The sequence below is a fragment of the Triplophysa rosa genome, linkage group LG12 (genome assembly GCF_024868665.1).
Source record: "Triplophysa rosa linkage group LG12, Trosa_1v2, whole genome shotgun sequence".
NCBI classification, from domain to species: domain Eukaryota; kingdom Metazoa; phylum Chordata; class Actinopteri; order Cypriniformes; family Nemacheilidae; genus Triplophysa; species Triplophysa rosa.
The window spans coordinates 18047840-18072865 of record NC_079901.1 but is presented as its reverse complement, the minus strand read 5'-3'; the positions used below and the strand labels follow the sequence as shown (position 1 = coordinate 18072865).

Sequence of the window (25026 nt, the reverse complement as noted above, 5' to 3'; positions counted from 1 at the left end):
TGATATTTTAGTGTCAGTGAGCCAATTTCCATTATTATTGTAGCATTTCAAAATAAACGTGTTTATTTATTTCATATATGTATGTTGTTGCTTGCAGACAATTATTGAGATTTTCTATTGAACCAGCTAGTTGTATATACATTGTTAGCCTAGTAATCTATTTAGAATATAGTAAACGTTTCAATTTGTTATTGTATCAGTAACAAAGGCATGTACTCAGGCAGGTGAATTTTCCAAAAATATTCGCTATTCACACAAAAACGAAACGAAATAAAAACAAAACAGAAAAGGATGTGACAGATGTTTTTTATCACCATTATCAATCTGTGTAACACAATGAAATGATACGTTTTGGTGTATTTGACTGGTTGCTGGGAGGGGTCGAGTTCAGCATCATGTGCTGGAGAGAAATATCCGACGACGCGCACCCACTTACACAGATCTCTGATTGATTCTCCAGCTATCTAATAACATTATTCCTCATGCTTTTACTCTTCAACAAGCCTTCACCTTTCACTGCCTGCCTTGATCCGTTTGTATCTATGGATAAACACAATGCTGTTTATCGCAGGGGTTGCGTTTGCGAGTATGAATCATATGTCTGAGAAGTAGATCACACACTTCCCGTGTAGTCTTTGTGTTCGGCCTACAGTACCGCTGCATTTACCGACAACCCTCCGCTTTACCGGGTGAGTAAATTATCGGCTCTGGTGTATTTATATTGTTAGGCAATAAACCAGCGTGTTGATTAACGTGTCAGTTCACCTAAATATTTTCAACGACGTTTTATTCAGCTATTGGAAGGTGTTGCTAGTTATATTACTGCTAACGTTCATTTCTGACATGATGAAAGAGGATTTGTTCCACAACCTAACGAGCCTCCCGACTGGACAGGATTTGTGTATTATAGGCGTGTCGTTTTTCGCCAATTATTTTTGCACCATAAGCAAGGAAATATGTTGAAAACATTTAGGTTAATGACACTTTTGAGCTGAACGCGTTCGTTGTGCTATATGCTGCCTACGTAGGCGGCTCGGTAGAATTTGAGACCCATCCGGAGACTCAAGTTATTGACGCCAGTTTAGTGAAACTACAAATTGTGTAAACTTTCTGTTTATTGATTTTGTAAATTACAGTGATTGTGTTACAAGGTCAGTGTTCATGCACATGAGTGTTTGTGTTTATTTATTTATAAGTGTTGTTGAGAAGTTGTCTGCGCGCTAGCTGTTTAAGTTAGCCGCTGCTAACACTGACATCTTGCACGGGGAAGATTATTTGTGTAGTTAAAGTAACTGTGTACGACTTATTTAGTGCAATTTAACTATATTTTTGACTGGTTATTAGTAAGCTGGTCTTTAAAATGTGAGGTTTTAGATAGTAACAATGATTGTGTTGTACTAGATGTTTACAAACTTTATGCCTTAAAGCCAAACATTGTTTTGCTGGGCAGGACAGCAACACCAGGCTTTTGCCCAGGAGCAATCACTTTATTTTAACTCCTATAATAAGATTATAGCTCACAACCCTACCGTCTGTTTAAATTTTAGTCCTCTAATGCAATCTTGTGATAATCAGATCATAGGGTTTCATGATGGAAACATTTTTATTTTTTTCTTTATGCAGTGTCTTATTTTAGCTCTCCATAAAACTGTGTTGGATCTTTGAGCCTTTTATTTGTGTGTTTTTCACTTCCTGGTTTTTCTTCCCATATTGATGATAATTTGATAAGTGACTAATTAAATTTCCCTGCTTGTCTCATAGGAGTGAAAACCTCCCGGGCTGTAGGATGCATGTTGACAGCACCATCAGTTTTGTTTGTCTGCGTCTGGCTGCTGAGCGTCTGCAGTAGCACAATGACCGATGCGTCTACACGACTCGTACCGAGACACCCTCTAAAGTCCTTCCAATGATATGATAGTAGCTACCTGGATTGCATTCTGTGCCAGCAGGAGCCTCGTGCGGGTTCTACGACTGACCGTAGAACAGCTGCAGTCAGTGCAGTTTTGGCCCAGCCTCTCGTCCAGCGGAGCCATGGGGAACAGCTGTGTGTGCAGAGAGGACAGTGACGTGGAGGAGGGATCGGCCCCTCGCAGGCAGCTCAGGCGAGTGGATAACTCCATATCCGAATCCCAGGAGGCAAGAGGCAGCCGGCCCAGGGACCCGGTCCGACCGCCCAGACGAGGTCGAGGGCCGCATGAACCACGTCGGAAAAAACAAAACGTGGATGGATTGGTACTGGACACGCTGGCTGTTATCAGGACTCTTGTTGACAAGTGAGTGGAACTTGGAGATGCACTCCATATGTGATTTGATGTTAATTCTGTGTGGGAACACATCATGAACGTCATATCACTTTAATTTCCCATTTGGTTGAGTGTCAGCAATAAAATCTCTACTTCTGTGACTAAATGCATTAGGTGCTTGCGAAGTCAAAATCCATTTGCTTGTCATTTTTGTTGTCAAAGTCACGATTGTTTACCGCACTGATGCCACACCCATTTCCAGGCCCTTTACTTCTACAAAATGCATCTTTATATTTGCAGATGGAGAGTTGATCTACGGGCCTGTCTAAGCTCTTTAATGAGCGTGGCATTATTTATTTATTCATTTATTCATTCATTCATTCGCACAGCAGTACATTTAATCTTAATGTATTGCCTAAGACGGCAGCTTGATATACCAGAAGAACACTTCATGTTTCTTTAAACATTTTGGCTTGATATCAGAGCCGCCAGTAACTCTTCCTCCTGTTCTTACACCTTCCCACTCAGCCACCGGCCTACAGCTATCAAATGATGGCCGTTCACTTCGTCCACATTAGAGCTTGTTTTATCTGCCCGTCATATTCATTGGCTCAGACCGTAGTGATCCCACTGATTTATTTGCATGTCAGGTGACAGCTCTGTTAAAGGAGTCATATGATACGGCTAAAACCAATATTACCACTTGTTTTAGATGTAATTCAATGTGTATACACGATTTAAGGTTAAAAAATGCTGTATTTTCCACACACTGTGCATGTTTGTATCTCCTCTTTGCCCCACCTCTCTGAAACGCATGGATTTTTTACAAAGCTCATCGCTCTGAAAAGCGAGGTGTGCTATGATTGGCCAGTTAACCAGAGTGTTGTGATTGGTCGAATACTGCAAGTGTGTGATGGAAATGTAACGCCTCTTACCATATTTGGAACATCAGGTTCCAAAGCAATTGTACTGACAGGTACGCCCACCTTACTTGCGTTTACATTTGGGCGGTCTTGGTCACGGCATACCACGAAATGACGTAGATTTGTGGGGGTGTGGTTACATGAGGTGTTTCAGGCAGGTCTGGGTGAGCATTCGCTTTTAGATAGAATGCATCTTTTGTTCCGATACTTAAATTTGTGCAATTTTATGTGTCTAATACATGCATGGGCAACTTATAACACACCAAAGACACAGAAAAACACGTATTCGCGCCATATGACCCCTTTAAAGGAATACTTCACCCAAAAATTCTGTCATCATTTACTCACCTTCCAGTTGTTCCAAATCTGTATAAATTTATTTGTTCTGATGAACACTGACAAAGATATTTGGAAGAATGCTTATATGCAGACAGATTTTGCCCCCCATTGACTCCCATGTGTTCTGTTGAACACAAAAGAAGACATTTTGAAGAATGCACTAGGATGGCACTTTTGACTACCATTTGTATTTTTTCCTACTAAAAATCTGTCTGGTTATAAGCATTCTCCCAAATATTTTTCTCTGTGCTCTCTGATGACAGAATTTTTATGTTTTTATAAGTGTCCCTTTAAGGCCTGGCCTGCTATATTCTCTTGAATTTTTTAGTTGTTTGTGGAAGTTTTTTTTTTAAACTGCATTTTTAGGAAAAGGTATTTTGTTCTTTTCAGGATTAAAGTGTTTCTTTCTTTATTGTCTGATTTAAAGGTAAATATTTCAAAGACACAAGGGGGAGTGTCAGCCTTTTATTCTTTCTTTCTTTTGTTTGAAAATGGATTATGTGTTGTTTGTGCAACCACATCCTTTGACAGCTTTTGCTTCACATGTGTACACCTGTAGCTCAGGCAGGTTGATAAACTGCATGAATACTGCAACATTTTTCATTAAATGAAAAAAAGAGTATTTTATTGTGGTTTAACAATACTTAGTGCTGCTCACCATTTTTCATTTAATGGAAAGAGTATTTAATCTTTGCATTACTATGTAATGTTACATTTTCCTAAGTCATCTTTTTATTATTTCATGTTTGATCCTTCAGTTTTCACCTTTCTTTGATTGTTTTTTTTTGTACTTGTAAGGGCTCAAAAACATTGCCAGGAAGTAGGGCTGCCAAATATGGAAATGGTAGAAATATGGCCAATGTGCATACCTCAATTATTTTCAATAACTGAATAATTTGAATACTTCACATATTGTTTGTCAAAGTTTTAAAGCAGAGAGACTGGTGTGCGTCGTGAATGTTAGTGCCTGCGTGTGCACAAGTGCATGCGTGTGCTCTGATGTGTGGAAGACGGTCAACAAGGTCAAACTTATGCAAGTTTCAGTTTTTAAGTATATTTTCATATTGATCAAATTGATTTTACAAACTTAAAGAATTATCATATAGCACAGTGGTTCTCAACCAAGCTTTTTCATTGAAAGGCCCCCATTTGTGGCCCCCCAGGACTTATAACCTTAAACTAAGAAATTTAATTAAACCAAAAACATATTAAGTTATACAATGCTGAATTCTTTTCGTTGGTGGTCTTATTTTTCTGATGTTTGATAGCATAAAATCTATGAAAAATTTCTATATTTCATAAAATGCCACAAAATCTGTGGTCCCCATGAATCCATTTTGGGGGCCCCCAGTTTGGGAACCACTGATATAGCATATTATATTACTTAGTAATTTATAAAGTACCTCAGAGATGACATATTTTTGTAGGCCAACCCGAAAGTTAGCGCCACACTGGTTCCCTGGTCCGAAAGCCTATGCATTTTTCCCATAGACTTTTGGAAGAACGCAAAAACATAAGATCAGTGAAAGGTTTATGATAGTTACATGTTTTTTTGTCTATCAAGATAATCTTTACAAATTAACACAACAATTGTTAATTTTGGAGCCTAAATACAATCTCCAGAAGTAAAAATCAAACGCGAGGTTATAAACAGACTACACTACGGTCGCTCGATATCAACGTCACCACCACCAAGCACCGACAACTTTTTCAAACTTTATTAAAAACATGTTCTCCGGTGAGTTATTAGAATGTATCCCCATTCACGTTTTTAAAGATGGAACCGGAAGTGCTAAAATCCTAACTCGCTTCCGGGTATGGCATACAAACATACGTCATCTCTGCGATAATCTATTGTGCAGCCCTAACAGGAAGTTATGACAAATATGTTAATAATAATACCTGAAACTCACAAACACACCTGCTGCCTTATCTTTTATTACGTCCATTAGAGAAATATGTGCTGTGCCGAGTCAAAGCGTGGAAACTATAAAATAGTCTGATGTGACCTTTACACCAGTCACACAGCAGTCAGACACCATGGCTGCGGGCATTGAACATCTCTCTCTTTCTCAACCACCCTAGCCGCCTGTTCCTTCGCCTCATCTGCTTTTTGAAAACATAACCCATATTGCCCACGGGCCCCTGATTTATACTGACAAATGAACCACATCAATGACACTCTGCAGAGTCGAGGAGAATTTATTGTCCCTCACTAAACGTCTCTCGTGGTGTTTTGATGTGCCGGGCTTTCTCCAGGAGTGTCCCGGGGGAGTTTGCTATCGCTGCTTAGATTTACTGTTGCGGTTCCAGCCTGCAAAATAGATGCATAGAGCCTGCAGCCAAAGCAGCAGCGGTAGTCTGGCCTGCCTGCCCTTCAATAGCAATCCGTCATGTGTCGTACTATCGCCCATTATACCATTAGGCTTTCATAACTAATGCTTGAGCCAAGGACTAAATCAGATGCTTACCCAAACACACACACGCACGTGCCCAGGGAATGAGACACAGAAGCAAACATTTGTTTACTAGGTTGCTCTACTTCTGTTGGCATTTCCATTAAGATCATGTGTTTTTTTTGTGTTTCAGTGACCAAGAGCCGCCGTACTCCATGATCACATTACACGAGATGGCCGAGACGGGTGAGTGAAGTCGGCGCTGCATGGGGGTCAACTACTATTTTTTCTATTAGAGAAACAAGTGCAGCTGGTTGTCACCCCCTGGCTACCGATTAACTTATTAGAATGTTAATCTAAGAGTGGAAGCTCTGTAAGCTCTGCGAGTATTACTGAACGCTGCTTTTGAAGTTTGGTTCGAACCCCGTGCCACCATTGTCATGGCTCAGTTCTGCGGCGGCAGATGAAATGTGTGGGTCACAGCTCAGCTTCAGGCTTTAAAGTCTCTCGGAGCCTCATGCTGGAACAAACACCATGGGTATATGTTTGTTTTTTTCCGTGTGTATGTTCTTGTAAGCTGTGCTGTGTTTTTATGGTACACAGTGCTCTGCTGTTTGTGTGCATACTGACTTTGCATGCTAATTTACTTTTAATTTACTTACTTACTTTACTTACTTACTTTATTTGTACTGTACAGTATATTATCTGCAACGCACGTGTACGTACTGACGTGGTTTTGGAGGTTGTTTGGATCTGCGTGCCGTCCGCTCGGATCAGGGGTTAAAATTTCGCCAGGTCATGTGTGGGTCGCCAGTCTGATTCTCTCTGCTGTTGATTTTATTTATACGTGCATCTGTTGCTCCGAGCTGAGCCTGCATGTTGTGCTGTGAGACTCTGTGGCGTCAGGTGGCTTCATACTGGAGTAAACAGGTGGAAACACTGCTCTGGGCTTTAAGACTCGTGTCACAACCCCTGAAGGGATTACAGACCTGTTTTTACATCGTTTCTGTGCTAGAGCTATATTTTAGAGGCAAGTTAAGGGTTGGTCAGCTAGGTTTAAGTTTGATGAAATTAGGGTGATTTATTAACGGCTTCAAGTACTCAAACATTGGAGGGCTGTTCATTGATTAATCACGATTAATTAGGGATGTAACGATTCACCGTGAGCCGGTTGAAAATCGGTTATAATGAGTGACGATTCAATTCGGTTGAGGCTTGAACTGAATCGCAATACATTCTTTGAACAGCAGGGGCCGCTATTTTCACTGCAAACCTAAACGTGGATGCTGATATTTCTTAAATGCAAAAAAAATCCAAGAAAAGCACAGACAGTATTAGTTTGTTTATATTAAAGAGACTTTTTCTATTATTAATTTGTTATAAAATCGCAGTTTACATTTGTTATTTGAAATAAAACATTATTTTATTATGCAAAGAAACGTAAAGCATTTAAGAAATAATGCAAGGGAAGTTGTTCATTTCTAATTTGTTTCAACTCATTTTTTAAAAATAAATCGTGAGTAAATCGTGAATAAATCGCATCGTGAGATCAGAATCGTGAATCGCATCGCATCGTGAGCTGAGTGAATCGTTACATCCCTACGATTAATCACATCCAGAATTTGTGCTTATAATAATATACCGTATGTCTGTGCACTGTGCATATTTGTTTTGTATTTCTAAACTTAGAAAATATTTGCGTGTATATATTCATATTTATCAATTATTTAAATTATATGTCTAAACATTTATTCATTTTTATATTTTTCTATATATACGTGTATGTGTTTATAAATACAAAAATAATACAAAAAAACTGTGCACAGACATAAATTATTATTATAAACGCAAACTTTTTTTCTGTATGCAGGGCTTGACATTAAGCACTGTCATGTGGTGGTTTTTTCACTTGTCATTTACTTGTCCGAGTACAAATATTACTTGTCCGAAGATAAAAATAGATATTTCATTTGAAGTGTCAATATAATTGTTTCGTATCCTGATTGGTCAAGTTTGCTTATAAGCGTTTTACATAAGTGTCCGCTGCAGCCATCCACATTTGTTAACACTCTCCATGATTGCTATAGAACAAAGGCAAGCAGTAATTATTGTTAGTGTCAGGGCTGTACCTTAACTTTTTTTGCACATAGCACTGGTGCTACAGATGTTTTTGTAGCACAGGCCAAACAGTTGTAGCACAAGTATAAAACGTCTGTTGTCATCATTAAAAAAATATGCAAGTGCAGTTCATTCCATGAATAGGCAGGTAACTAACAGATGACATGAATGTTACATACAGATGGATAAATTAGGGCCATATACTTTTTTTATTAGTTCTGTGTATTTCATTTTTTTAGAGGTATATTTGTCCACATAGATTACTGTAGTATACTATAGTGTTATTTACTATAGTAAACTGCAGTGAAATTCCTAGATACTGCCTTTGAACCTTACTATAGTATACTACGCAGTTACTACCGTTTATTAATTTACTAAAAGGTACTACAGTTTCCTTTAGCAAATACTACAGTATTTTTTTGTCTGAGTGTTCAAGTTACGGGACTTTTATTCTGACGGGTCGTCGGGAAGATGCTTGAGTTTTAGTGTGCTTGACGATAGCTTCACTCAAACGGTAAAATCAAATGCTCGTAAAATAAACTTTCAGAGAAACTCTGGAGATTAAGTTTATGTTTTTATATGCTCATACAGTGCAGACGCAGACAAATCCTCGACCATCACTCGTGTAGTATGTTAATCTGTGCACCTCATTCACGCAGACATGCAGAACAGCCAGACGACATATTTAAATAACAGGATTCTGCATCTGCATATAGTAGGGATGTAACGATTCACCGTGAGCCGGTTGAAAATCGGTTATAATGAGTGACGATTCAAATCGGTTGAGGTGTGAACTGAATCGCAATACATTTTTTGAACAGCAGGGGCTGCTATTTTCACTGCAAATCTAAACGTGGACATGCTGATATTTCTTAAATGCAAAAAAATCCAAGAAAAGCTCAGACAGTATTAGTTTGTTTATATTAAAGAGACTTTTTCTATTATTAATTTGTTATAAAATTGCAGTTTAGTTTTTTTATTTGAAATAAAACATTATTTTATTATACAAAGAAACGTGAAGCATTTAAGAAATAATGCAAGGGAAGTTGTTCATTTCTAATTTTGTTTCAACTCATTTTGTAAAAATAAATCATGAGTAAATCGTGAATAAATCGCATCGTGAGATCAGAATCGTGACTCGCATCGCATCGTGAGCTGAGTGAATCGTTACACCCCTAGCATATAGTTATATGGACTCAATGCGGTGCGCCATTGATTATTGTCACACACAAACAAGCACAACCACGACAAAGACAATTCACACAAACACGCAGCTCTGTCTTATGCACCTATTCTTATTATTCCCCTTAGCACTGCTATTATTATAATTCTTTTTCAAGTTACTTGTCCGTTCGGGCAAGTAAAATTCTCTCTCACTTGCCCATACAAAACAGTCACTTGTCCCATTAACAAGCGTTAATGTCGAGCCCTGCTGTATGCGATTAATCACGATTAATTGTTGAACAGCCCTCACGTTATACGAGAGCAACGTTGGTCTTTACTTCGAATTGATCGATGTTTGGTCTTTTTGGGAAAACTGCTAATTCATAAAGTGGTAGCTCATTCTTGCCACTTTTCATGTATTTTAATGTGAATATTGATTAAGTGATGTGTAAAAATAAATGTATCATTTATTATATAGCTCATTTGTTAAGTGGCAACATACATAATATTGGCATTTTATATTCTTACATTGGCCAGCCTGTTCCTGAAATGTCAGCGTTGGTCTTCAGAAAACCCATATTATTCGACCAATAATTTTCAGCTTCTGAATGCAATGTTATCATAGCACTGTTTGCTATAAGAAAATAAATAAAATCTCTTATACAAAAAAAAGAATGTTTGTATTTCTCTGACCTCTTTTGTCTCTCTGTTTTCCACCAATAGATGATGGCTGGTTGGAAGTGGTCCAGTCTTTAATTCGGGTAATTCCTCTAGATGACCCATTGGGTCCGGCTGTAATAACCCTGCTGCTGGATGAATGCCCTTTGCCCACCAAAGTGAGTTCATATATACAGTACATATATATGCACACTATGGGCAACATATTTACCAGCTTCATTTTTCATTACGGATGCTAATGCACCTCTACAATATTTATGCTATCCCTTTGCATATGGGATCTCAGACCTTTCTTTTCTATATAAAAGACAAGCCTTATGTCTTTCTTTGGCTTACATCAGCAGACACTTCATGTCTCACCATGTTTTCTTTTCCTATTTTTTGTTGACACTCAGGTTAAAACTGTTTATTCTTGTTTTCATTACTACCTCCTGTATATGTCTAGAGTAGTGTTAACCAGCCAATGGCTCTTCAGCAAGAAGCCTAGTTGACCTCACAAAGTTTTCAAAAATGGGCATCATTTGGTTTTTGTCATTGATTGTTTATTGGTTTGTTTATCTTCTAAGGATGCTTTGCAGAAGTTGTCGGACATGTTGAATCTAAGTGCCGCTGTTGCCCGTCAGGATGCCCTCATCCCTGCCAAACACCGTAACACCACAGCAGTGCTAGGCTGCCTGGCTGAGAAACTGGCTGGTGAGAAACGCACACATACAAAACTACAAGGCTTACATGCAGAATTGGTCACGGAGGTGTCCGGATAATTAGAGGAGATGCATCCATATAAAACCCTGCCAACCAGTTTTCAGAGTTTCGTGAAATGAATACGAGATCCGTTGCATCTTGCTTGACCTCTTTTGTGCTAGCATTCTCCGAAGAGCTGAGTTTGCATAATGCGAGCTGCAGACCTGTCATGCCCCAGCATGCTGCAGTCTCCCTTAGAGGTCTGTGATATGACGGCTTTGCTGAGCCTGCAGCACAAACACACAGAGTTCACCCAGGGTTACCTACAGTCACTTTTTGCCCAGTTCTTTGAAGATACATGCTAGATCAACTCATTGTCCAAAATCTTTGAATGTGGATTACTTGATTTTTGAGTTCTGACTCTTCTGGTTACAGGTCCAGCAAGCATCGCTCTTCTCAGCCCTGGAACTCTGGAGTACCTGCTTGAGAGTTTGGTAAGAACATTACGCCCTACGGACTTTATGCGCTACTGTACACACCCTATTTCACAACATATTTTTACAAACCCTGAACATTTTTAGAAACAATGCATGATGCCGCAACAGGTTATTTATAATAAAACTGGAGGAAGTATGTTAATAAAAATAAGATAGTTATGTAGAATATGACCCCTTTAAAGTTTTGCTGGCCTGTCTTGTTTTACAATTTAATGATCAGCGTTACAAAACTTAATGATCAACTTAACCACACCCTCCTTATGTTGTAGTTCATAATGAAGTTGTTGTAATTCTGTCTTTATCAATAATATTGTGGTGTTACTGTTTCCAGAGCTCTGAGGCCCACCCCACTGTCATGCTGTTCGCTCTCATCGCATTAGAGAAATTCTCTCAAACCAGTAGGTTTGACTCCTTGCCTTTTGATGCTCTGTGGAATATGTTACGAAATTTAAACCGAAACGATTACATTTTAATAGGAGCTTGTTTTTGTTTTAGGCGAGAACAAGCTTACAGTATCAGAGTCGTGTATCAGTGATCGCCTCTCTGTTTTGGAATGCTGGGCCGATCATCCAGACTATCTAAAGCGTCAAGTCGGCTTCTGCGCTCAGTGGAGCCTGGATAACCTCTGTGAGTAACCTTGACTGCAGTGGTGCACATCTCTCTTTTACAGAAACAAAATCAATCAGGAATTCTGTAGTTTTGTAGCTAAGGCTATTTAAATGAAGTGACCATTTCATTCAAAGGTTCGCATTTAGTGTGTCTCATTCAGAATTCACGCTTTTCTCTGTAGTCATTAAAGAGGGCCGCCAGTTCACCTATGAGAAGGTCAACTTGAGCAATATCAACGCCATGCTAAACAGTAATGATGTCAGCGAGTATCTTAAGATCTCTCCTACTGGACTGGAGGTAAGAGACAAACTGCTTATTGATTACCTCCATGCGTAATCTACAAAAGTTTTTCTCAGGTAAAACCTGGAATTCAATGGGTTGGATTTAAAAGGAGCAAATGGATTTAATAGAATTGAAAGAATTGTACTCTTGAATAGTACATTCTTGCTGGTATCTGAAGGACATTGAAAACGTATGTGCACACAGGACATAATGGATGTGTAGTGTGAATGATGGCTGTTTGGATTCTGTAGAAATCTTGTTGCTGAATTCTGTGGGTGCAGATTCTGTGTGGGCCAGCTGATGATTCAGAGGAACAGCTTCCACGAGGACACAATATCCCACAAAAAATAAACAATATTTCTTCACACTTCAGTAAATGGTTGAAATATCACTGCTATTCTTGGAAAGTACTAATCGTGCACTAGATTTTTCCAGCAATGTGCAAAGTAGAGACATTTCTAGTTCTAGGCATGTCAAAAAATAGTACCAAGTTGATAAAAAAACCTTTTTCTAGTATCTATACAATTATGTACCAAAGTACCAAATTAGGTATTACATTTCCAACTTTGTGGCAATTAAACTTACAGGTGGTTATAAAAAAGATTGTTTATTGTTTTTTGCTATGGCATCGAGCAACATGAATTTCACTGGTGTAGGTACATCCAATTGAATTTTTAGCATTGTGACTGCATTCGTATCATTTTTTTTGTCATTAGTAAATCTGTCTTGCTTCTCAGGCTCGGTGTGACGCGTCGTCATTTGAGAGCGTTCGCTGCACGTTCTGTGTGGATTCAGGTGTTTGGTACTATGAAGTCACAGTCATCACCTCTGGCGTCATGCAGATTGGCTGGGCAACCAAGGACAGCAAGTTTCTAAATCATGTGCGTTCCTGATTGTGTTTAGCTGTTTATGTCTTTACTCGTCAAACAAATTAAGTTCTTTAATGAGAATACTTTGTGCGTGTGTGCGTGTGTGTGGGTGCAGGAGGGTTATGGGATTGGAGATGATGAATACTCATGTGCGTACGATGGCTGCAGGCAGCTGATCTGGTACAACGCTCGCAGTAAACCTCACTCCCACCCCTGCTGGAAAGAAGGTTTGTGCAGAGCTTCCTGTTCCTTACCATGTGTCTCATAATTTCTACAATGTTTTGTGAGCATTGTACTTTGGGATTTTGTAGGTGATGCCATAGGCTTCCTGCTGGACCTCAGTAAAAAACAGATGATCTTTTATCTAAATGGACACCAGCTGCCTCCTGAGAAGCAGGTGTTCTCCTCCGCCACGTAAGCAAAGTTCATAACAAGACTGAAGAATCATAGAAGTGTTTATGGAGCTCCTGAAACAACTTGCTTTTCATTCGTTCTCCGTCAGATCTGGCTTCTTTGCTGCAGCCAGTTTCATGTCCTACCAACAGTGTGAGTTCAACTTTGGTGCCAAGCCCTTCCGCCATCCGCCCTCCATCAAATTCAACACATTTAATGAGTTCGCCTCACTCGCATCGGATGAGAAAATCATTCTGCCTAGGTTTGCTTTTGATTGTTTGATTTCTGAACACAATACATTGTATCGGTGGTTTCTACCACACCTGACTGATGCATTCTGTCTCTATTCATGGCAGACGGTGCGTATTGAGTTTCTCTTTATTTCTCTTTTATTTCAGACACAGGCGCTTGGCTTTGCTCAAACAGGTCAGCATCAGAGATAACTGCTGCACCCTCTGTTGTGACCAGATGGCAGACACTGAACTGAGACCCTGTTTGCACAGGTAAAAAGATCACCATGTATTGTAGTAACGGTGTGTACACCAGCGGGTTATTGGTAACAGATATACTTAAACTGTCCTGTTTATGCTATAAATATGAAACTTGCAAAAACCTATAATTTGTTGCCTGACAAAACCATAACACAAGTGAAAATCCCATGCATTAAAAAGGTACCTTCCATATCTAGGGACCATAAGACTTATCTTAAAGACAAATGTTGTAAAACGGCTGTGCTCTGTTAGCTCGGGCCAGTAAGCAACCATCTAGCAATCACCTAGAACACATTAGCAACCATTTATTACTGTATTTTAACCCTTTTAATTGTGGTTAACATTTTCTCAGTAGTATGTTTCTGTACTTTTCCTGCAGTGGAATTTGTATGGAGTGTGCCTTACAGCTGGAAACATGCCCACTTTGTCGTCAGGACATCCAGACACGAATCAGACTAATTTCCCACGTGTCCTGACATTAGCTACAACGACCCTACATATGGACTTTCCCCCTCAAGCTTCCATCCTGTCCAGTCCCTTCTGTCTGAGAGACCAACCTGACCAATCGAATCATGATGCTGTCTCAGGATTGGACACTGCGGCTTGAACCTTTCATGCTTTGTGAGGATGGATAAATCAGACCCTCCATAAAGCTGGAGGAAAGAGAAAACTACACTGTTGCACTCCAAGGAGACCCCAGTCAGAGAGGCAGTGAGGGTTAATGAGGATATTTGGAGTTTTCAAGTTTTTTTTGGAAGTTTGTAATCACGATTTTCAGGCACAGATAGCATATGGAAAATACATTTGTTACATGCTGATCTGTTTAAGAGTCTTTCACCTCGAGCTCTAATCAGGGTCTAATACAGTTTGTGTCTCTGTTCGGATGTGTTACATGTATATGTGACTTCTCTCAGTTCAATTACAAGTCTAAGCCACAAACAACAACTTATCTTGTTTGTTTCCTCTCAATGTTAACCCCTGCCCCAGAAACCCATTATTCTTCTCCTTCAGACTTGATTGTACTTGAATCTGTTCTGGGTTGATTGCCCCACATTCTAATTACAAATGTCTTGATGATTCGAGACACAGATTTTTTTAGTAATTACATTTTTTATTGATGTACGATACAAAGCCCTTTGAGGAAAAAAATGCAGTCAAATTACATCCGATGAAATTACAGGCTTGAGGTAAAGATCACGTTAGACATTGTCTATACTTATATTGAAGATATACTTGCGACAACCCATAATTGAGGTTTGGGGAAATGTTATGTGTTTCCTCCTGTGGTAATGCACATATCAGTGTCCTAATGCTGCTGAGGCCAAATGTGAATGTTCTGAAGCAGTTACAGAGAGACTGAAATCTCCGGAGCTCCCAAAGATAAGAGAGTATGATTTGAATTAAGAATATTTCATTTTCTGAATTGTGATGTTTGTAATAAATGTCTGTTTTATGTGTTGCACCGGCGTTGTTTCAGTTTCCATTATTGACTCTTGTATGTAATGCATGAGTATTAATTATTAAGTATTGGACCATATGTAGAATCTACCCTGTTTAGAAACCACTGCTCTTCTATAGCACAAATGTAGAAATACTTAAAATACTTTTCTACAGTATGCTTTAGTACACTGGACAGCCGTTTTTAATAAATAAATATAAATAAATTAACTATATAACAGTTATAGCATTGATATTTGTATATTAACTACAAATATTTATGCTATACTATACAGTGATATTCTAAAGGATGGTTTACATTTTTTTTGCAATAGTTTGGGAAGTCTTCTTCAAAATGACTATAACTCTGTTTACAAGCACTGATGTTGGGGATGATGAGAGTCTGCCTCGTAGTCTGCGTTTTAATACCAAAACAATTTAGTTGGGTTCAGGTATGGGCTTTGTGCAGACCAGTCAAGTTTTTCCACACCAGTCAATCATTTTTATGAGCATTGCTTTGCACAGAGGCATTGTCGTGTTGGAATATAAAAGGGCCCTTCCCAAACTATTGCTGTAAGATTGAAAGCATTAGAAATGATTGTAATAGCCAAACCTGTTCATTAAAAGGACATGTAGTGTACTGTACAGCCCGGGGGGATGACTGCCACATATGCGTAACAACACCCGCTCAACGCTCGCGCAATTACTCGTGTGTCACTCCCATAACAAAAAAAACATTTCCAGTCACTCTTATGCGTCACACAGCTTCCTCTTGAAATCACTGTATTGTAGTAATCATAAACACACTCTGTTTTCATAAATAACTTTTTTATCTTATGAATGTCATCTATTGAACAAAAGCTATCCACGTCCTCGTAACAAAAAACAAACCTTGCAACTCGGAGACCTCCAAGTGGGAGGAGTTTCATCGAGCCGTGTATGTAATGCGTCTGCCAATCCAGTAGTTGGCGCTGTAGGTATCCAAATGACTTGGCTCGAGCGAACCCTCAGGATAGGATCACAAACAGAAATCGCGTGCTCGTAACGTATTTTCATCAGTATTATCCACGACTTTACGTTTAACGCATTTATTTTTAATGTAATGCAAGATACTTGCCTCTGAGATTTAACATTTCACGCATATTTGAACAGCAGGAAAACACAACTGAGGTCTACGCTGGTAGGTTTGCTTCCCGTATTTTTAATCTCATTATTATTATCGTTTTAAAACGACCAGTAACGACTATTTCACTAAAATATTGTGTTTGCTACCGATTGTATGGGTGTAATGGATTGTTTTGAAAAATGAATCACCGAATTGCTATCAATGTCGTTTCGTAGCATTAGCAATGTGTTTTGCATGTTGTCTCGCGCTGTGCTCTGTGGTGTTGTTTTGAGATGAAACTTTAGTTTTGTGTGTTGTGGTTTATATATCTATTAGAAGGACTCAAATGTCGTCGTGGGTGAAGAAGGTTGTGGGGAGACGACCACCACCACCGAATCATAGCGGAGGAGGGTGTGTGTGACTTGCACATACATTTACGCACATATAGTGTTTTTTGCTTTTGTAGTCAATGAAGCTGGCTACGTAGTTCACATTGTGTACATAGTTTTGGCTTGGGCTTGTTTGTAACTTCCAAAGATGCTCATAATATTTGAGCATAGTACCATGTTCAGTATAATAGGTAGCTCGTTATTTTGTGTTAGCGGAGTGCTTAAATAATACTCAAGATACGTTGTACTTTTTACTAGTAGTCAGTCCTTGCAACTGGCTTGCTTTTTATTGATTAAACAAAATATACACGTGTTCATCATCAGTCACTGATTAGATACAGCCATATTAAAATGTGTTAATAAAGTTCATGGTGATTTAACGTTACTCTATACAGTGGCCCGAAACCTCTGCGGTCTTTGCGAATGACACCTTATCCTTTGAGGAAAGACGGAGAAGATCTTCCTGAATGTGAGAGGTACCGGACATCTTTAAACAATTAAACGTGTCTCAATAATTCCTCTGGCTTTAGATATATTTCTTTGAAATATACAAGTCATTGCTGAAGATTCGTGGCAAATCACATTCTGACGTGCCTTTATGGGCCATTGATTATGATTAAATCTGAAATCAATGTAAATATTATAAGATCTGTTTTTCTACATTTTCAGTTTTGAAAGCTTAGAAAAAGGAAGTAACTACCTTGGCATGCAGGAGTATCAGCATTCACCACATCTGTCAACAGGTAAACCTGAATGATTGTGCAATGAACAACATTTATTATTTCTCACTAGTACTGTTGTTTTTGTTTTAGATAATAACATGTAAAAAATGTAAAAACTCTTAACATGCGTCATCTTTATCTGTATCCTGGTAGACAAAGATAATACCATTGTCCCATTCCTTAATTGTTTTGTGTTTTTATGTACATAGCTGTTCAACCTGAAGAGTATGAGCAATCAGAGCAACGCACGGCCATATACAACAGGTTCTACCAGCAGTTGAATGGGTACGGTGCTAGACAACCTGCAGACTGTATTATCCTCTCTGTGAACAATCAGAATGTGTGAGTACTTACCACAAATAGCAACATACATCAGTAATGTGTTTTCAAATCTTTATTTGTTCCACTTGTTGAAGGCAGACTTTATCTGTGTCTAGTGTTTGACACCGTGCCTACACCGGACGCGACTTGTGCGACACGACACCTGGCTTGTTCTAATGGGATTGCCGTGTCCCGCTGCATACAGTGTGGACAAAATTTAAAATTATAATGGACTCTAATGCGTTCTATTGTCTCTTGTCGCGTCATGCCGCGCTGCGTTCAGTGTAGACACTAGGGATGTTAATGATTAATCGAGGATCGATTAATTGTCGATTATTATTTACTCGATAAAACTTCGAGCTAGGTCATGTGCAAAACACAAACAGCAAACATGAGGAGAAATGAAACGAACGTGCCGGAGTTACGTCTGGGATCATCTCACATTAATAGGTGAAAACTTCCACTTCAAACATTGCGATGCTGCATTAAAATACGACACCGCAACGACCACAATGATTTATCAAAAGAAATTGCATCCAGCAGTCTCTGTGACTGGATCTGCACAACCTACAATAACCTCTGTTTTAGCCAGTAAATTATCTGCTCAAAAGGCATAAGGCATCACACAGCCAAAATAAATAATACACCTCTGGAACATGAATCAAACAACGCTAAGCGGGTTTCCATCACTCTGCTTTTATTTGCATTTTGAAGTTTTGCATCAGAAACGAGATATGGAAACGCAATTACTGAATTAAAAACTCTTAATTCGTTTTTAATTACCTTAACTGTTACATTTAACTTCTCCGCATGTATTATACAAATGATGTTATCATCTGAGATACGCAAGTCTCAACTGCAGGACCCCAGCTGGTTAAACTTGTGACACGTCATGGACATTCAAGAGTAAAAGCATGCTTTTCGAATTCTCCAGAATGTCTGTGATATGCACATTAATTTTGGTAAGAAAGTAACACACTTATAATAACAAAATATCATATTTTCTTACGTGGACGCACTCAAGGAAATTTATAGTCTCACATGCAACGGTTTCAGAATGCGCATCTGAATTGGCGTTTGATTATTAAAATAAATAATTATCACATGATCCATTACGTTTACTTATTTTATATTTTACACTGCCACTAGTCTTTAATTAAGACTAAAAAATATTTTTATGTTCAGGTGAGGAAACTGGGGTTTTGAATGATATCTGTAGGCTACACCCTGTCATTCATTGGTTATATTTTACTGCAGTTTTTACTAAAGTTAATGAGTAATTGATCGTTAATTTGAATGAAGATCAAGTATGGGAATTTGTATAAATTGACATCCCTAGACACGGTGTAATGCTTTTTCTTTTTTCACAAAGCTGTTCGTTTTCTGCAAACATTTAAATTTGTTTGTTCAATGTTTTTCTTACAGGGTTAGTTGGATCAGATACCATCTTCAAACCATATTGAATTGTTTCAAATTCTTCACAGCGCATTTAACATTTTAAACATCAAACATAACGTAATCAACGTAATCAAAACATACTTGACAAGTGAAAACAAACACACAAATACTGATTTCCTGCAGTATTCACACGATCAAAAATACCTAGGATTGTGTAACATTGTGTAACTTTGACACCCCAATAAATTAAAAACGAGACATATAAATATGTCTTATAAGACATATAAAACATTATCTCTATACTTTTCTATCTTTATAAACCAATAAATCCAGTTAACTGTTTTTGCAAATTTACACTGCTAATGCTGAACACTGCTAGTGTTTCTGTAGCTCAACTAGTAGAACGTTGTTGCAAAAGGTCATGGGTTTGAATCTCAGGGAACACGCGTACTGATAAAATGTATAGCTTGAGTAAACTAAGTAGCTTTTGGTAAACGCCAAATGCATCAATGGAATCGTAAAAACAGTCATCCCAACACTAAAGATGATATATCTGTCAATGACGGGAAGATTTGAAAATGTTTCCTCCTGAAACTAAGTTAAAATAATTTCAAAATAGTTTGACATAATCTAATAAATAAATGTAATTGTTTTGTTTAATTGCATAAATGTACATAAACACACGAAACAAGATTTGAATTTCACATTGTAACCAGCTCAATGCATGATGTGATCATTTTTTTATTTCTCAGTACCACTGTCATACATTACTTGAGCTATACATTTTTCTAAAATGTCTGAACCACATGTGAAGAACATCCTATTGTCGGACGTGTTTAATATAGAATTGTCAACCCTATAAAAATATTTATCCTTTGCAAACAATTTCGGTTTAAAACATGCAAGAAAAAAAAGAGTTTCTTGGTGATTCAAAAGAAACATTCAGTAATCAAAGCTATACATCTCTTAAGTAATTATCCATAACAAACATCTAAAAAGAGATCTTTTTTAGTAGTATAGTGTGCAACTCTAAACCTGGATGTTCCCAAAATACCTTAACACTGTGCCTGTTTTGAAATGAATAGATCTTCTCATAAACATTATAAAATGTAAGACCTCTTTATTAAGACATTTTTACAAGGTTTTCGGTAACTTTGGTATGGAGTCTTAAAGTATAGTTTTTGTGCACTGCTTTGGGTTGTTTACGTCCAAGTCAGTATTGTACATCTGTTAATGTAAAGAAAAATGTAAAATTGAGATTTATCAAATTAGAGTGAAATTATAATTTTTTAACTTAACATTACTTACTGTGAAAAGTACGTATCTGACAAAACAAGAACCGCTCTTTAAGCATAAACATATATTTATCTGTTCCTTTAACAGTTTTATATTATCTCCTAAAATAATGTTAAAAAATGTTAAAGATTTGTGTTGGTTTATTAAATTGTAACTGAATCATTCATCACCCCTTCCTTTACTGCAGATAAACCGGGCCCATGAAGCTACCCTCTTGCCCTAAAGTATAGTGCTCAATAACCAAATCTCTTCTTCTTCTTTCAAAGGGATTACCCCAAATCGATAGGCCAGTGTTTGCAAGAACGTGGCCTCTCGGTGGAAATGCTTTACCTGCAGGTGGAATCAGGCCTGACCCGGGCCCTCCAAGATGTCCGTTCTGACGGTTCCCCCTTATGTATTCTCGTCGAGCAGACTAATGTAACTCTGTCCTCATGCACAGTAATCATATTTTCAGAGTCGCTCAAAAGTAAGTCCAACAATATATCTCCCAACAAAACCACTTTAGATTTAATACCGTAGTTCAGTAACCTTATATAGTTGCTAAAGAGAAAAGCACATTTCACTTAGTGGTGGGCATGTTTACACACTTTTATTAAACGATGAACTGTAAATCTCAGTGACTCCAAACACACATCTCTTAAAGGAGTCATATGATTCGTCTAAAAAATTAGATTCTTAATAATGAGTTTTGCATTGGAAATAAAGCTGTCACATTAGTGACACCTATTGGATAAACAAATACTTAAATTTGTTTTATGAAACTTTTATGATGGGGTTCTGGCTTTGTAAAGAAGCTTTTAATGCAGGATGGGGCCGTTTTAACGTGGCCAAATGTATTGGTAGTGACATAAATGTTGTGTTTTGCAAAGTTTCTGCTTAAGCTGTAGTGGTGTTCATCATTGTTTATAGATTATTATGCAGAGTGATCAGATGCATTTTAAATAATTGCAAAAAAAGCAACTCCCCAGATGTAAATCTCATATAGAGAACCTGTGGTCAGTCCTCAAAAAGCGAGTGGATAAACAGAAGCCCACAAATTGTGATAAGAGCATTTAAGGCAAGAAAGGTTTGCCATTAGTCAGGATTTGGCCCAGAAGCTAATATCCAGCATGCCAGAGCAAATTGCAGAGGTTATGAAAAACAAGGCCCAAGACTGTAAATATTGACTCTTTGATATTTTTGCCAACAAACTCCTTTAAAACTTAAGATATGCTAACTAAAGATATCCAGTATACCATAGAAACGTGGGAAAATAATCTACAAATACAGAAGTAGCAAACTTTGCAAAACACAAAATTGATGTCACTGCCAATACATTTGGCCACGACTGTATATTGGACTCTTAGTGAAGCTCTGTTATCAATTTATATGCAGAGCGTTTTTAAACGGTGACATGTCTTGTTCAATTAAAAAAAACATAATGATATGACCTCTTTAATTTTTTTTTTAAAGAAATCGTTGTTCTAATTGATTTTTTGTAATGGCGTATTATGTGAATATTTTATGTACCTGTTTTGTACCAAGATTTTTTAAAAATCATAAATATTGTGAGAGTAATCGAAGTAAATGCAGTGCACATTCTTTACAAACCAAATTAAAAGAAAACATGGTAAAATAGTGGTTCACATGTATATTTTTCAGTTTTTCTTTTGAACAATTTCCAAATAGTATATTTGCAAACTAAAATTAAAGCTAAGGCAGCAGTAATTTATCTTAAGTCTCTAAAATCTAAACCATAAATGACTGACTGCTCATAATTGAGGTTAATATTAAAATTGCTTGCTTATTGTTCATTTGACCCAACATAACATCAAACTGGAAGAAGTGTCCTAAAACCTTTATATCCTAATCCTGCGTCATAGTTCATGCTCACCACTTTTAAAATGACATATAAAGTAGTTGAGATGTTTCGAACAATGTTTGTGTAGTTGCCAGTATAGTTGTTATAGTACGATGGAAGAAAAACTAAACGATATATGTTTTTTGTTAAAATTTGATATATAATGTGATACATTTTATCTTTTAAATGCATTTCACTAAAAATAAAATTCTTAACTTTGAGAAACAATTGGAATTTTAACAAAACTATAAAACCCTATCACTTGTTCTGCTATTTTTAGGTAAAGTCACTTTCAAAGATCAATGAGTAAAAGCACACATCAGTTACCTCGTTCACATATAATACACAGTAAAATAATTAGAAAGTTTTGCAATAAATCCCCTATGTAATCTTTCTAAAATTCACCTAACTGAATGAATTCATCAACTTAAACGTTTGATCTCATGAATATGTCCTTTCACTGCATTATGGATTTTACTGGTCTAATTGGGTTAAGCAGTGGTTGACAGACTGCAGGGTGGTGCTGATGAGGTAGAACTCTTGTGCACACTGCTTAGACTTCAGCGGCTCACACTGAGCACCATATGCAACCCCCCCAATCCTCTGGCTGACCCCTCTGCTGCCTCTCTGCAGTACATCGAAACATGCCCAAAGAACAGGCCATGGAGTTTGTGATGGCAGAGTTTGGGCGCGTAAGCGCTGCGCAGCGGGAGGCGGACCCCACGGAGAAGGCGGCACGGGTGGGTGAGCTGACGGAGGACTACCTGGAGCGTGCCAAGCTGGAGCGCCATGCTGTTCCCTCTGCCACGCGCCACCTGCTCTTTCTCCTGGCCGAAGGTTTGCACCTGTACTCAGAGGAACTCTGCACACTGATGGAGTACCTTCAAAACCGCCAGGACCATCTGCAAGGTGAGCACGCTACAGCGTCCTGCCCTAGTTTTGTCACATTGATATTGTTTTGTGTCTTTTTTTTATTTTAATACTCGTGTGTCATGTTGTTATATGTCTATAATTTAATTATGTATTCGGTGATGGCAAATCATACAGTGTTCGCTTTATTTTAAATACAACATTTTAAAGAATAATTTGGTCTGGCTGATGTCAGTGTGTAAATAGGTTTTTGATTATGTATCATTGTAAAGTTATGTCTGCTACTAATTCCTTTTCTTTCTCAGTGTCCCCCACAGAGGTGGAGAGTGATGCGGCTCCTGTGGTAAACAGTTTGCCTCCAGGGTTAGGAAAGCCCCCTCCGCTTCTACCCGCTGGATCTGGACCACCACCAAAAGAGCGGACAAACCCACCCTCAGGTTCCGGAGACACGCCCACAGGTCACATGGCATCACAAGGTTTGTTTCGGGGATATAGAATCAAACACAACAAAAACTGCAGGGTTAATACTGTAAAATAATTTTTAAGATTAATCTGTTCAACCAGTCCATGATAGCATTTGATCAATACAATGTTCCCTTGGTTTCCAGGCTCATATCCCAAGACGAAGCCACCGCCTCTGCTTTCAATGCATACTCTAAAACCACCTTCCCACAGAGCCGCTGCACCCCCACATGCCCTGTTAGCCTCTCATGGTCCTTCATTTAGTCCCCAGCCAGCCAGAGGGTCACCAAACCCTCATGGTCCTGAAAAGCCACCTCTTCTACAAACTCCCACACGTGGTCCTCTGCTTAACCATCCATCTCGTGGTTTCCACTCCCCTCGTGCTCTTTTGCAGCACCCGGCACCTCATTCAGTCCGAGGACCACTATTAATTCGTGGACCCCCATCACAGAATGGCCCCCGTGGTTCTGCTTTACTACGGACACCACCACCTTCACTCAGGAGCCTTCACCTGGGAGCTCCAACAGGTCGGTTTTTTACATGACTTTCATGTGACTGTTGATGGTATTTGGAGAACTAATATAATTTATTAATGATTTGGAAGGATATGTGCTTATTTGATCTGATGTTTTTTGCTCTTCTTTTGTTTTGAACAGGTTCTCGCCCCCCTCGACATCTACTCCCTTAACTCACTCAGGACACCTGATAAAATCACAGGCCTGTACAGCCAAGTTGGACAGTTGAGGAACGTTGGACTTGCTGTTTTTTGAGAAGAATTGGCCTTTTTGGTTAATCTTTCATGATGTTTAAAGATTGTGTTGGCTTGTTAAAAAGCCACAATGATGTTGTCTTTATTTTATGGTTTTCAAATGTGCTCCCTTTCACAGCTGTATACAGTTTTATATTAGAATAAATCTACAAACATTTCAATGGCATACAAAAACATGATCTTAGCACAATGGTTGAATATTATCACACTAGACAGAGTCAAACATCTACTCTGTAAATGATTCTCGACCTCAGATAAGTATTAACATATATCGCATAAATGTAAATGTTAATTAAATAAATTATGGCCAATACTAAATTCAGCACACATTATGAAGCCAGGATGCTTTTTTATAACGATAGCTTTTTAGGAAGATACCAAAATAATACCTTGACAATTACAGTCGCATATCTTTTCAGGTATGGCAGTATGATCCTCAAAATCTACATGACTCCATGAGATTAAATAACTGGCAGGTTTTTTTTGACGAAACCACAAGTTCTTGATTGGATTCCAGTCTGGACCATTCTATAATACCAAACATTTATTCTTTGGAATAAAGTATCCGCTGCTTTAAACCAGTCTTTGGCAGGCTCATACTGGCACTCCTCGTGGAGATTGGCTTGATTCATATTGATCTTGAAGGAAACGGGTTTTCCAGTTTCTCCTGCAGGTAAAGAAACTCGGGCATGATGCTACCACCACCACGCTTGACTGTAGGGAAGGTGTTTTGC

General features: G+C 38.3%; 2 protein-coding genes across 2 annotated transcripts; both read left to right on the top strand.

The window, feature by feature from the left end:
- Positions 1-385: 385 nt before the first annotated feature.
- rspry1 (ring finger and SPRY domain containing 1) lies at positions 386-15143 on the top strand. Its single transcript, XM_057348662.1, has 15 exons — positions 386-689; positions 1762-2273; positions 6095-6147; positions 9907-10019; positions 10428-10554; positions 10978-11036; positions 11371-11437; positions 11535-11666; positions 11830-11945; positions 12668-12811; positions 12915-13026; positions 13111-13213; positions 13302-13454; positions 13591-13695; positions 14063-15143. Exons 2-15 carry the CDS (start codon positions 1912-1914, stop codon positions 14157-14159), a joined length of 1743 nt encoding a protein of 580 aa, XP_057204645.1. The 5' UTR covers positions 386-689; positions 1762-1911; the 3' UTR covers positions 14160-15143.
- A 955-nt stretch (positions 15144-16098) lies between these two features.
- On the top strand, positions 16099-24468 carry si:ch211-216l23.2 (uncharacterized protein LOC565061 homolog). The gene is made up of 10 exons (XM_057348248.1): positions 16099-16300; positions 16562-16636; positions 17010-17090; positions 17284-17357; positions 17546-17678; positions 20618-20817; positions 22825-23100; positions 23367-23537; positions 23670-24050; positions 24180-24468. Exons 2-10 carry the CDS (start codon positions 16572-16574, stop codon positions 24209-24211), a joined length of 1413 nt encoding a protein of 470 aa, XP_057204231.1. The 5' UTR covers positions 16099-16300; positions 16562-16571; the 3' UTR covers positions 24212-24468.
- Positions 24469-25026: the final 558 nt, after the last annotated feature.